Source organism: Rhineura floridana, chromosome 7, assembly GCF_030035675.1.
Source record: "Rhineura floridana isolate rRhiFlo1 chromosome 7, rRhiFlo1.hap2, whole genome shotgun sequence".
NCBI lineage: Eukaryota > Metazoa > Chordata > Lepidosauria > Squamata > Rhineuridae > Rhineura > Rhineura floridana.
Window position 1 is genome coordinate 72530270 of NC_084486.1, and position 14724 is coordinate 72544993.

The 14724-nt window shown below is 43.7% G+C and overlaps 1 protein-coding gene across 8 annotated transcripts in view; it reads right to left on the reverse strand.

Annotated features, from left to right (window-relative positions):
* ATRNL1 (attractin like 1) overlaps positions 1-14724 on the reverse strand; it is a 1089767-nt gene that overhangs the window by 886168 nt on the left and 188875 nt on the right. For all 8 annotated transcript variants that reach the window (XM_061635905.1, XM_061635908.1, XM_061635909.1 and 5 more), the window contains exons 9-10: positions 11567-11750; positions 8203-8357 (exon numbers count right to left, since the gene is read on the reverse strand). In XM_061635905.1, coding sequence (XP_061491889.1) covers positions 8203-8357; positions 11567-11750 — 339 coding nt within the window. The remainder of the gene's footprint in view (positions 1-8202; positions 8358-11566; positions 11751-14724) is intronic.

Below are 14724 nucleotides of genomic sequence, written 5' to 3' on the forward strand. Positions count from 1 at the left end.
AAATTGCAAATTGCTGCAGAAATACACAGAACTGAATTTAAGAATGGAAAAATGAGAAACTGAGAGAACTGAAATTGACAGATCCTTCCATCTCTATAAGTGGACTATTGTTTATTGATTCCATGAAAATATGAATAATTATTGCATAGTATATGCATTGTTAATTATTATTTCACAATTATAATGCAAGTTTATATGTATAATTGCAAAGATTGTGCTGATGGTTTATCACTAGCAGAGGGAAAATGAAAGTTGTTTCACACTCCAGGATGAGAGTCTGCTTTCGTGGATCTTGCCCCCACCCTGAGTGGTAGACAGGAAGGGAGCGGGTGTTGTATGCCAGGTTTGCAGGGTTTCTCCTTTTTTCTCCAGGTTCTTATAATATGGGGTGATTGAGTATCTTATCTGTTGTTTGGTTGGCTAGTGTGAGAGAAAACTGGTTTCAGCCCCAGGGTGAGAGCCTGCTGGTGGAATCTGTCCTGCCAGGTGAGAGACAGAAGGATTATGTGTAAACCCTAGGTGAGATATAGGGATAGCTTTCTGGTTTTTTGCCAAAGGACTAATCTGAATTCCTAACGTATATCCAGTATGATTTGTATTTTGTGATTTTGCTATTTCATATTGCTCTGATTCATTTATTGTATTAGTTGTACTTCTATTGTGCATTTCTTCTGCATTATAAAATGTTGTTTTCATTGGTTAACAATAGTGCATTGGCAAATTCAGAAGTACAGGGTCCCTCCGTGATAGCCATGCCACACCCCCTCACAGCCATGCCCAAAGGATTCACCTTCCCTTCTGCAATTACAAAATTATACAACCATAATAAAACTGCTGGATGCATAGGCTTTCCCCCCTCTCAATCTTTCTCTATGGGGGCTAAACACTGTCAGAAACATTTTGATTTTCAGAATTCTGAAATGAAGCCAAGTATGGGACTAGGATTTGGGAGACCAAGGTACTTTGCCATGAAGCTCACTTCTCACTTACCTAGGAGCTAATCAGCATGAAAGGGGAAGTTGTGTTAGCTATTTAGAAGAGTCTTTTCAATGACTGACTCACCTCCTTTCATGCATTGGCTCCAATCAGCATGAAAGAACAAGGAAGCATATTGTTAGCCAAGTGAGAGGACTCTTCTCAGAGGCCAGCATCCTCCCCTTTCCTGCTGATTGGCTTGTACACAGGGACCCTGCTCCCCAAAAAGTAAGGGGTCTATGACCTCCCACGACCCTTGACAACTACACCCCTGCTTGCTAATGCTTTGTTATTATTGTGAACTGCTTTGACCTTAACTTGGTTGTTAGGAGAGCAGCATACAAACATTAAATTAAATAATAATATACACATATTACATATATATATATACACTCCAGGTTTCATAAAGTAATTGCATATAACTATAAAAACACTTATTTATACATAAAATTATTTATTTATTTATTATTTTATTTATATCCCGCCCTTCCTCCCAGCAGCAGCCCAGGGCAGCAAGAAATATGCTACAGAAATATATGTATAAAGGGGTGTAGCCTCATGCAGTATGAGAAATGCCAGATGTCCAAGCCAGATTTAGAAAGGGAAACAATATTGCAAACATACATTGGTAATGGAACAGACGAAGGAGTTTCAGAAGGAAATCACCCTGTGATTTATAGATTACAGCAAAGCCTTTGACTGGGTAGATCATGAAAAACTATGGAATGCTTTAAAAGAAATGGGGGTGCCACAGCATCTAATTGTCCTGATGCGCAACCTATACTCTGGAATGTTGGAAGATTCAGGACAGACAAAAGGAAGTACTTCTTTACTCAGCGCATAGTTAAACTATGGAATTTGCTCCCACAAGATGCAGTAATGGCCACCAGCTTGGATGGCTTTAAAAGAAGATTAGACAAATTCATGGAGGACAGGGCTATCAATGGCTACTAGCCGTGATGGCTGTGCTCTGCCACCCTAGTCAGAGGCAGCATGCTTCTGAAAACCAGTTGCCGGAAGCCTCAGGAGGGGAGAGTGTTCTTGCACTCGGGTCCTGCTTGTGGGCTTCCCCCAGGTACCTGGTTGGCCACTGTGAGAACAGGATGCTGGACTAGATGGGCCACTGGCCTGATCCAGCAGGCTCTTCTTATGTTCTTATGTTCTTAATACAGTTGTTTTTAATCAAACACATATTGGACTTGGGTGACTGCTTGTCTCTGATGTATACATTTCTATTTTAAAAAATGAGAGATTTCATTTTTTTATGTTTTCTGTAACTATATTCTGATGCATATTGTAAGAGTGTGTTTTTAATCTGGCCAAGGGAACGGCACAGAAGATTAAACTTGCATCTAATTAATCTTTACATGAATTTTAAAATAAGAAATAAATTATATGTTCCATTTGTATTCTATCAGAGTAATAATGCATGGAACATGAGACTGAAAAAATTATATATAATATATGCTAAGTGCTTTAATTTTCTAGGAGCAAAAATAATGTAGCATTACAGTCTTAGAAATAAAGAACATTGTTAATTTTATTAATTAAAAAAATAAGTTATGCAAAGTGTCTAGCATTACATTCATGACTGTCCCAGTACATACACAGTTGATTACCATTTCTATATTATGTGACAAGAAAATATAGCCATTAGAGGTAATCTATTGAAATGACTCTTGGGGCCTACACATTTTAATTCAGTACTACAAATACAAATTATAGCCTTGAAGAAATTCAATACTTATTCCCATATCAAATGCGCAGAGAACTCTCTGTATTAAAGTTGTAATCAAATTCAAAGATATTTGAAATATTGATAATTCATGCAGTCTAACAACTAAATAGAATGCCATATATAATGGTGTGTGCCTTAGCAGCATGGCCACAGGAGGACTAGTCTATTGGTGTTCATTTCACTTCAAAAACCAATTATACAAACCAACACTGATGTACATAGCTGGAAACTTTTGCAGCAGCAGTAGTTTAAGGAAATGCTTTCTTCCTGTTACATAGTGCCATAATTCTTCAGCTTATCAGAGCAGATCCGTACCATACACTCCAAGCACATGAAGTCACCCAAAGTATTATGTAGTTTGTTAAAGGTGCTGAGAATTTGCAATTCTGTGAACGGACAGCCACAGTTACCAGAATTCTTTGGGGGAAGTTATGTGCTTTAAATGTGTGTCTGATGTCCTTTAAATGTATGGTGTAGATCTGCTCTCATCAGTCTAATGAAGTCCTGCTGACAATCAATGAACTAAACCTATTATATCTGAAACAACATGGCAAGATCCACTTTGTGCTTTTTTGGAAAAATCTGTGCACATGCTTATTTCAAACATCAAACAATTCTTAGTAGTTATATATTTAAGACTGGATCAGTGACTACAGACAGATGTTCCTAATTCATAATATGAACAACAATTTTTGCAAAGAAATTTAAATGGCGTTATCAGAGTACTAAATGTTACAAGAGATTTTCCTGGTCAAAAACCTTAAGAGCCACTTAAAGACAATTGTAGTTAAGTGGTGTATATATAAATTGTCCAAATAAACAAACACAAGAAAAGCCCTGCTGGATCAGGCCAAACACCCATCTAGTCCAGTATTCTGTTCTCACAGTGGACAACCAGATCCCTACGGGAAGCTTGTAAGCAGGACCCAAGTACAACAGTGCTTTCCCAACTTGTGATTCCCAGCGACTGGTATCATAGACATACTGCCTCCAAGGGTGGGTACAGAACATAGCCATCATGGTTAGTATCTCTGTAAGTTTGTCTAATCCTCTTTTAAAGCTACCCAAGTTGGTAGCCATCACTACATCTTGTGGGAGCGAATTCCATAGTTTAATATGTGCTGTGTGACAATGTTGTTTGTTCTAAATCTTCCAACATTCACATTCATTGGATGTCCCCAAATTCTAGCATTATAAAGGAGAAAAATGTCTCTCTGACCACTTTCTCCACATCATACATAATTTTATACAACTCTGTGATGTTGCTCTTACTTGTCTTTACTCTGCACTTAAAAAGCCCCAAGCATTGTAAACTTTCCTCTTGGGCAGTTGCTCCAACCTACTGATAATTTTGGCTGCCCATTTCTGAACCTTTTCCAGCACTACAATATTCTTTCCGAGGTGAGATGACCAGAACTGCATGTGTAGACTATTGTTCTGATAAGGGTCTAACAATACTTTAACATGTATTAATTTCCCCAGAATACAGATGGCAATGTATATCTCACTGAAAGCAATGCATGTCCAATAAGATAGCATACTCATTGCAGCATGAATTTTGGACTACATATCTGATTTTCACCTATTGCTCCTGATCCTGTTGCTGTTGTCGTCATCATTATCATCATCATTTATTACCCACCCTTCACCCAAAGGCCCTGGGGTGGGTTACAACCATTTTAAAATATGACATTAGAAACAACTTAAATCCTAAAAAAGGGTGGGTCATAAAAATACATGTCTCAGGTGTAAAATGCCAGGATAAAGAGGTGCATCTTCAGCATTCACCTAAAACAGTACGGCAAAGTGGCCAGATGCACCTCAGTGGGGAGGGAGTTCCACAACTTAGGCACCATCACAGAAAATGCTTTCTCCTGGGCCACCAGCCCCCAAGCTTCTGAGGGTAGTAGAACTACTAAAAGGGCCCCCTCTGTTCATCTTAACATCCCACAGCATCTATAGGGAAGGAGGTGGTCTTTCAGATATTTGGGACCTAAGTCATTTAGGGCTTTAAACACTAGCATAAGCATCTTAAACTAGCCCCACAAATGAACTGGCAACCAATAAAGCTGTTTTCAAACAGGGGTTATATGAGTTCTAAAGGGAATCCCAGCCAGTAATCTGGCTGCTGCATTTTGGACCAGTTGAAGTTTCCAAGTCATCTTCAAGGGCAGCCCCATGTACAGCACATTGTAATAATCCAATCTGGAAATTACCACAGCATGGAATACTGTGGTCAAGACATTTCCATCCAAAAGGAGCCGAAGTTGGCCAATCAGCCAGAGCTGTAAAAAGGCACTCCTAGCCACTGCTGCTACCTGACAATGGTGAATGCAGGAGTACCCCTGTGCTGCAGACCTGCTCCTTCCAGGGGAGTAGAACCCCATCCAGAACAGGCCATCTCCCCACTTCTCAGACATGAGAACTCTGGACACTTAACACCCCTGTTTTTTCAGGATTCAGCCTCAATTTATTGGCCTACATCCAGCCCATCACTGCCTCTAAGCACAGTCAAGCACCTCAGTCGCCTCTCCAAATTCAGATGGAACAGACAAGAGTTGGATGTCATCTGCATATTGATGGCACTTCACTCCTAGAGTACTAGGTTCCTAATGGGAGGAAGGGCGGGATATAAATCAAATCAAATAATTAAATAAATAATAAGTGGGGAATAGATGCAGAATTTATTATGCACTGAATTTTTGGTTGTGTCACTGTCAGCACTAAAATGGTAATTTCCTTGGGGGCTTCAATTTCACAGCACAATAGCAATCATTCAAATAGCAGACATTAGTAAACAGTTGTAAACAATTTCATCCTGTTTATATAAACTGAATGAAGGAGAACCTTGAAATCCTGTTATTAGCATGAACCAACAAATTGGTTTAGCTTCCACAAATATCTCTTTTTAATGTATTTATTTAACTCAATGAAAGCTGTGTGTGTGTTTTGGAAGGACTCTGTGCTGCTGCAGCTGTTGCCATTTGCCCATAACTTTGCCATATTTTCTTCTGCTCCTATAAAGGGGAGGGGCTGCCTGAGGCAGTGCATCAGCGCACACCTCAGCATTGCACTTGGAGTCGTCTTGGAGTCAGTTTGGAATACATCCCCCACCAAGAAAAATCATCACCACAAGTGCTTTAGAGACACGGGCAAACCGACAAATTGTTGTGATTGGAAGCCTGCCCCTCTTTAGGGTGGAAATTTGATACGTGAATGGTTTTTGTTCCCCAGGTGAGAGATGAGGGAAGTGTCATTGCCTACTATGTTGGAAAAAATGGTTTTTATACACCCAGAGTGAGAGCCTGGTGGGGATAGTTTCTGCTCCCTTGAGTGAGAGACAGGGGGAAGTGCTTGGTATGAATGTTTTATTCAGAGCTTCTGTGTGCGTTATTTGGCTGTATGTATGTAGGTTTGAGTGGTTCTAATGGTATGGATATGCAAGTGTGCTGTTTTTAGTTTGTGAGGTTGAATTACATAAGTGCTTGTAGAGTGTGATTTGAGGTGTGTTAAAATAGTAAGCTTGAGTTTGTTGGTTGAGAATGTTGATATGTCTGAACACAAGTACTGATTTTGTAAGGGTGTGTTTGAGTAAACTAAATATCTATTTTTAATTTTAGTTAGATGAAATTCTGTTATAAAGGGGGCTAGTTGTTTTAATTATTTTGCCTTATCACAATATGATTAAAAATGAGCTCATTTTGTTTAATCTACTATGTTTAAAATATGCTTGTTTTTTAACTTTTTTTTGAAGGCTAGGGGATATTTTGTTTAGTCTACTATGTTATGATTTTTTTCTTTTTTTCATGTACTTAATTTTATATGCAATGTTTATACTATATGCTGATACTAAAGAGGATGTTTTGGTCAGTTTATTTTATTTTATCAATTGTAATTTTTTGTATCAGCTGTTTTAAGATGTTTCACTTATGCTGTACTCCACTTAGAGTTTTATTTATATATAAGCGGTATATAAATGGAATAAATAATAATAACTCAGTTAATGTTGTTGTGATAAAAATGTGGCTTATCCTATTATAGCCAAAAAATAAAATACTTAAATTTTAATTTTTACATAGGAAGACACCTTTTTAGAATGAGATACTTAAATGTCATGGGCCCCATTGAGAACTTTTTGCAGCACTGGGAAAATGGGGAGGGAGTTGCAGATGTTGGAGAAGGATCTGGCAAGACCACAGAGGAAATGCTTCTTGAAAACCCTGTCAGCCTTGTGCCCAGTGATCCTGTTAATGTTTCTACTAAGGAAGACCTCAGCAGCCCTACCTTGCCTGTGGAGAAGAGTGAGAAATGTAGTCTACCATCATTGCTGGCACCTAGCCCAGACTTCTTCACTGAGCAGCCAGGCTTTAATGAAGCTGCTGGACAATTCCAGAGAGATAAGGATGGGAAATGTTTCACAGAGTCAGAATTGACAGTTTCCCCAAGGTCACTGTCATGGCCCCGTCAGAGGACTCATCAGACGAGGATGACTCGGAAGTTACAGCAGCAGACCCAGAAGCAGCAAACCCAGAAGGAGAAACGGAGGAAACTCCTGAGAACCCAGCTCCTTCTCCCCCTCAGCTGCAGAGCACCCCAGACACAGCTGAAGCCCTTCAGCCAGACGCAGAGAGTGAACAGGATACTCCCCCTGCACCTGCAGAACGTAGACAGCAGAAGGTCAGGCAGAAGAGGGGCAGGCCTGTCCACTTAAGGCCAAAACGCCGAGGGCTCACACCGGCTGACAAACCTGCTCCTTAAAAGTCAAACCTTGGCTTCAGCTTGTTGCTGACTACAACGTCAGGCGTGACCACTGTGTGTCTTCCTATCCCCTGAACCTTGACTTGGACTGATCTCTCGGCAAACTAGACCCAAACCTTCACTGACGTCTCTTCTGGATTTCTGCTTGGCACATAAGCTTCGAACGGCCTCTGCCCTTATCTTGCTTCCTCCTTGCTAGCCTGGCAGATTTATAGCCAAGCTGCCGGCTGAGGACTTACGGCCTGGCAATTACCAAGGAATCTCCAGCCCTGCCTGCACCCCCACCGACACTGCTGTCTCAGTGAAGAGCTGACAGTCACGCAGATGGGAGAAGAGATGGTTACAACTTGAGAAATTGTCCTCTTTTCCCCAAAAGCCCCCACCTTGCTTCAAAGACTACAGAGTGCTAGATTTGGCTCATGCAAGTAGAATTACCACCCCTTCCTTTTATTTGGAGTGTCTTGGGGTGAGAGCTTTGTTACGACAACTTTCCATTGCTTTCACAGTCTAGCTGCACCTGCTGATGTTCTGAATTCTGATTCATGCCTAGCATGTTTTGATGTTACATTCCTTTGCTAACCTGTGGAATAAAACTCTCTGCAAAACCCAGTTTTCAACTCCTGAGTCTGCTTCAGTGGTTGGGATCCAGGACAGTAAAAGCTTATTAACAATGCTTTATATATTAAGGTTAGAATTCTTAAGTTCTAGACATTAACACATATAGTACTTACCTATGTCATAGGCCAGGAAATCAGAAGAAAAGCACTTTGCACCATTACTTAATGAAGTATCATTATGAGTGTTTCCACCAAAAATTAGCATAGCTCCACTGATCAAGACAGCTGAATGCAGATATCTTGCAAAACCACTCTCTTTCAGAATTGTCCTGTTCAAAAAAGATATTGCAAAAATACAATGATTTTAAAGAATATTTATTTAGTTATTTATTTAGTTCAAACAAGTGATGTCCAACCAGTTGTGGATAAGTAGCATTCAACCAGTTGCACTCCTCCTGAAGGATCAGATTTAGTGTTTGGGAAAACTGAACCTACTAGTGTTTAGGAAAACTGAATCCAGACACAAGTGACCTGCCTCACTACCCGCCTAATCCAATCCACCCTACAACCCTCTAAAACCAACCCACAGAACCAACCTAATGAACCCCTCTCAGCTGTCATCCTCTCATTTATACCTTCAGACCCTCAAACGCTCAGCCAATCATCATACAACATTCTCAAACATTCCAACCCAAGTACTCCCCCCTCTCACTCAGTCTATTATTTATTTATTTATTCAACTTTTATACCGCCCGACTAGCAATAGCTCTCTGGGCAGTGAACACAAGTACAATAAAATCACACAATACAATACAACAGAGCGTATAAAAACAACACAAACTAAAATCAATTACAACATATTTAAAATTGAATTAACTTAAATTGAAATTACTTAAATTGAGATTAAAATGCCTCGGAGAAAAGGAAGGTTTTAACTTGGCGTCGAAAGGATAATAGTGTTGGTGCCAAGTGCACCTCCTCGGAGAGACTATTCCACAGTTCGGGGGTCACCACTGAGAAGGCCCTAGATCTTGTCACCACCCTCCGGGCCTCCTTATGAGTCAGGACCCGGAGGAGGGCCTTCGTAGAAGACCGTAGTGTGCGGGCCGGTTCGTACCAGGAGAGGCGTTCCGACAGGTATCGTGGTCCCGCGCCGTATAGGGCTTTATAGGTCAATACCAACACTTTGAATCTGGCCCAGAAGCACATTGGGAGCCAGTGCAGGCAAGCCAGAACAGGTGTTATATGCTCAAACCGCTTGGTCCTAGTTAGCAATCTGGCCGCCGCATTTTGCACTAGCTGTAGCTTCCAAACTGTCTTCAAAGGTAGCCCTACGTAGAGCGCGTTGCAGTAGTCCAAACGCAAAGTTACCAGAGCATGTACAACTGATGTGAGGTCCTCCTTACACAAATAGGGACGTAGCTGGGCTACCAACCGAAGTTGGTAGAACGCATTCCGTGCCACCGAGGCTACTTGAGCCTCGAGTGAGAGGGAAGAGTCTAAGAGGACTCCCAAACTACAGACCTGCTCCTTTAGGGGGAGTGTAACCCCATCCAGGACAGGATATATATCCACCATCCGATCAGAGAAACCATCCACCAGCAGCATCTCAGTCTTGTCAGGATTGAGCCTCAGTTTGTTAGTTCTCATCCAGTCCATTGTCGCGGCCAGGCAACGGTTCAGCACATCGACAGCCTCACCTGTAGATGATGAAAAGGAGAAGTAGAGCTGCGTGTCATCAGCGTACTGATGACAACGCACTCCAAAACTCCTGATGACCACACCCAACGGCTTCATGTAGATGTTAAAAAGCATGGGAGACAAAACCGACCCCTGCGGAACCCCACATTGGAGAACCCATGGCGTCGAGCAATGTTCCCCAAGCACTACCTTCTGGAGACGGCCCGCTAAGTAAGAGCGGAACCACTGCCAAGCAATGCCTCCAACTCCCAACTCCGCGAGCCTCTCCAGAAGGATACCATGGTCGATGGTATCAAAAGCCGCTGAGAGATCAAGGAGGATCAACAGAGTTACACTCCCTCTGTCTCTCTCCCAACATAGGTCATCAAACAGGGCAACCAAGGCCGTCTCAGTGCCGAAACCAGGCCTGAAACCCAATTGAAATGGATCTAGATAATCGGTTTCATCCAATAGCGCCTGGAGCTGGCCAGCGACCACTCGTTCCAAGATCTTGCCCAGGAATAGAACATTCGCCACTGGTCTGTAGCTGCTGAAATTTTCTGGGTCCAAGGAAGGTTTTTTCAGAAGTGGTCTCACCGCCGCCTCTTTCAGACAGCCAGGGACCACTCCCTCTCATAAAGAGGCATCTACTTACCACATATACTCTAATAAACCCACACTTACCATATTTACAATATTATATATACAGGGACATCACAGACACCTCCCTCCCTGTGATCTGCGGCAGGGAACCTGCCACGGAAGGGGAGCACTACTCCCCCACCATAACAAGAGCGAGTGAGCAAGCGAGTGGGGGGTGAGTGGGGGGACAGGGCGAGCGAGCGAGCGGGCAGGCAGGAGGGAGAGCAGGCAGGCAAGGGGGAGGACAAGCAAAGGAGCCAGCACTGGGCAAGTGAACGGGCATGGGCGGGCCGGCAAGTGGGCTGGCAGCTCCTTCCCTGCGATCCATGACAGGGAGCTTGCCACGGAAGGGGAACACTACTCCCCCACCATAACGAGGGCAAGTGAGGAAATGAGCAGGGGGACAGGGGAGGGCGAGTGAGTAGGGGAGAGGGTGAGCGAGTGAAGGGGAGGATGAGCAAGGGAGCCGGCAGAGGACGAGCGAGCAGACGTGGACAGGCCAGCAAGTGGGCAGGCAGCTCCCTTCCTGCGATCCGCAGCAGGGAGCCTGCCACAGAAAGGGAGCACTACTCCCCCACCGTAATGAGGGTGAGTGAGCGAGCAAGCAGGGGGTGGGGAGAGGGAAAGCGAACGAGGGGGAGGACGAGCAAGGGAGCCGATGGAGGCTTTTATTTGCATCCGCAAGTGAAAAAAATGCTATGTTCCACTTTTCAGCAATTTTCGCTTTTCTGCAGGGGTCTGGAACCTAACCCGCCATATGAGTGGCACCCTACTGTACTCCAGTAATCCATGCACACATAACATTTGAGTAAAATACATTACCACAGTCACACAGTGACCGCATTTACATGTAGCACTAATCCAAACCATGGCTTAGCACAGACTTAGCACATCCATGGAGAAGATCAGAGCTGCTTTGCTCTTCACTAGTTCACTGCAGAAGCTAAATCAAGGTTTATTCTTGGCTACAGATTGTAGTTACAGAGGACAGAGCTTAACCACAATCCCAAATTCATATGATATGTGACAGCTAAGCACTGACCTAATAGCCAGAAAGTAGCAAAGCAAGTGCAAGTTTCTACACCAAGATATAGTTTGGCTTATTGTGATATGCAAAATAGGCCTTTATATCACGATTATACAGTTGGTCAAAAAAAGAATGCACTGGTTATACCAATAAACAATAATTTAAAATTTTCTGGTTAAAAAAACTTACCATGTCCTACTGTTTACTTCGTATCTGTAAAGATCATCAACCAATCCATATTTATTACCAGGCAAAGCTTTGTATCCACCGTGAACATAAACAGACTTTGTTGTATCATCATAGACACTGGTATGGCCATATCCACCTTGTACAATGGCTCCTTTTGTTTCTGGGACAAGCCAAGAATTCGACCCTTTAAAAAAAGGATATAACAAAAGATAAAATGCAGGAAATCAAATAAAGTTTTACTCTCATACCACAGAAAGTGTCCTTTAATCGAGTAAGTAATTCTATTAAAGTAATCCAGCACAGGCTGCAGGGATGAGGCAGAGGAGTTGCTGTGGTCTACAGAACTTCTATCTCTGTCATCAGGAAACCACTCTGTCTTGCAGCTGACTGTGAGGGCCTGCACCTGGTGTCGGGCTGAGGAGACAGTAAACTAGGGTTGCTGCTGGTGTATCGTCCACCCTGCTGCGTGGCAGCTTCTCTGACCGAGCTGGCAGAGGCCGTCTCGACTGTGGTGTTGGAGGAGCCCAGAATGATAGCCCTGGGTGATTTCAATATCCATGCCGAGAGTGCCTCCAGTGTTCCAGCTTGGGAATTCATGGCCTCCATGACGATGATGGGGCTGTCTCAAGTTGTTACTGGCTCAACACATAGGGCAGGGAACACCCTTGACTTGGTTTTTGCTCTAGATGGAGGAAGGGGTGGTCCAGAGATAGACCATGGTCATGGTCAGATCACTTCCTGGTGAAGTTTAGACTTATGGCTCTGATCCTTCCCTGCAGGGGTGGTGGACAGATTAAGATGGTCCCCCCCGGAGCCTAATGGAATCCAGAGGATTCCTGAATGCCCTGGGGGAGTTCCCACTAGAGCAGGTGACTCTGTTGAAGCCCTTGTCACACTGTGGAATAGCGAGGCGTATTGGGCTCTTGACACGGTTCCCCCGGAGCGCCCCGAGCGCAAGTGGTGAAAGACATGCTGTGAGGCTGATCAGGATGAGTAAAACATCCTAACTGTGCCTACTGTGTGGCAGTGAGGTGGCAAAGAAGGCCCACTTCTCTGCCTCCATCGCATACTCAAGTAGCAATCTGGTGGAGCTTTCCCATATTGTCAGGGGTCTGTTGACATCAACTCCACGAAATGGAGCTTTAGACCCTCCGGAGGCCCACTGTGAATTGTTCGCAAGGCACTTTGAGGGTAAAGCTGCTCACCTCCGTAGCAGTCTTGATGCCCCATCCACATCTACTGCAGTCCCCAATGAGGTGTCCAGTGCAACAACTGCTGCAACTTCTTGGGAACAGTTTCAGTTGATGAAGCCTGATGACATCAATAAGGTGTTTGTGACAATGCAGCCAACATGTCCTCTCGACCCTTGCCCTTCTTGGCTTATTAAAGCTTGCTGAGGGGTTCTGACAGAGTGGATCAAAGGTGTAGGCAATGAATCATTGCGGGAGGGAATGGTTCCAGCCACCTTGAAAGAGGCAGTAATCTGACCACTCCTGAAAAAGCCCACCCTGGACCCATTGGCTTGTAACAACTACCAACCAGTTGCAAATATTCCCTTTTTAGGGAAGGTGATTGAGAGGGTTGTGGCGCAGCAATTGCAAGTACTCTTGGATGAAACAGATTATCTTGACCCATTCCACTCTGGGTTCAGGCCTGGTTATGGGACTGAATCGGCCTTGGTCGCCCTGATGGATGACTTTTATCGGGAGAAGGACAGGGGGAGTGCAAACCTGTTATTCTTACTTGATCTTTCAGCGGCTTTTGATACCATTGACCATGGTATCCTTCTGGGCCGACTTGGTGAGATGGGTATTGGAGGCACTGTTTTACAGTGGTTCCGATCCTATCTCCAGGGTTGTCATGGGGTGACTGTCTTGCGGTCCCCTGGCAGTTGTCTGTGAGGTGCCGCAGGGTACCATTTTGTCCCCCATGCTGTTTAACATCTATATGAAGCCCTTGGGAGCAGTCATCAGGAGCCTTGGGGTTAGGTGTCAGCTGTTTGCTGACGATACCCAGCTCTATTTCTCCATAACATCCGAATCAGGAGAGGCCGTGCAAGCCCTGGACCACTGCCTGGTCTCGGTGGTGGGCTGGATGAGGGCCAATAAACTCAGTCTGAATCCTAGCAAGATGGAGGCACTGTGGGTTGGTGGTTCCCAAGTTTGGATAATTGGTCAGTTGCCCGCTTTGGATGGGGTCGTACTCCCTCTGAAAGAGCAGGTCCGAAGTCTGGGGGTGCTCCTGGATCCATCTTTGTTGCTAGAGGCCCAGGTGACCTCAGTGGCTTGCAGGGCCTTTTACCAGCTTCAGCTGCTGCTGTTTCTGGACCAGGATAGCCTGACCACTGTTGTCCATGCACTGGTAACTTCCAGGCTGGATTACTATGTGTTCTATGTGGGGCTACCCTTGAGGTTGGTCTGGAAGCTGCAGCTTGTGCAAAATATGGCCACAAGACTGCTCACTGGGGCAGGGTATTGCAAACAAGTCACCCCGCTGCTTAAAGAATTGCATTGGCTACCTATTACCTATTGGTCTAAGTTCAAGGTTCTAGTTTTGGTGTACAAAGCCCTATACAGCTTGGGACCAGGATACCAGAAAGACCGTCTTATCCCTTATATATCCAGTTGATCATTGTGCTCTGCAGATGAGGGCCTCCTGCAGATCCCACCTTATCAGGAGGTCTGTTCTGCACAACATAGGAAATGGAACTTTAGTCTAGTAGCACCTATTCTTTGGAATTCTCTCCCCCTAAATATTGGACAGGCACCTTCTCTGTTATCTTTTCCTCTTTCAACAAGCCTTTTAAGTAGAGACCTTATCCCAGTCTGCATCTGTGTTGCAATTGTTTTTTAATAGGTTTTTAAAGCTTTTTTTTTAAAGGTTTTTAAAGATATTCTGTTTTAATATGTTTTTAATGGTTGTTTTGTTTTAATGTATTTTAAAGTCTGTTTTTATGATGTTTTAAAGTGTTTTTAGTGCTTTTGTTTGCCAAACTGGGCTCCTACTGGCAGAAAGGGCAGAATATTATGATTATTAATGATAATGATAATAATGAGAAGCAGCAGCAGCAGCAACAGCATGCTCTCATGAGTATGCCCCTCACAACAGTGAGGTTTACTTACATCTGAATAATATGAAGAGGGTTGTGTTAGTAACCA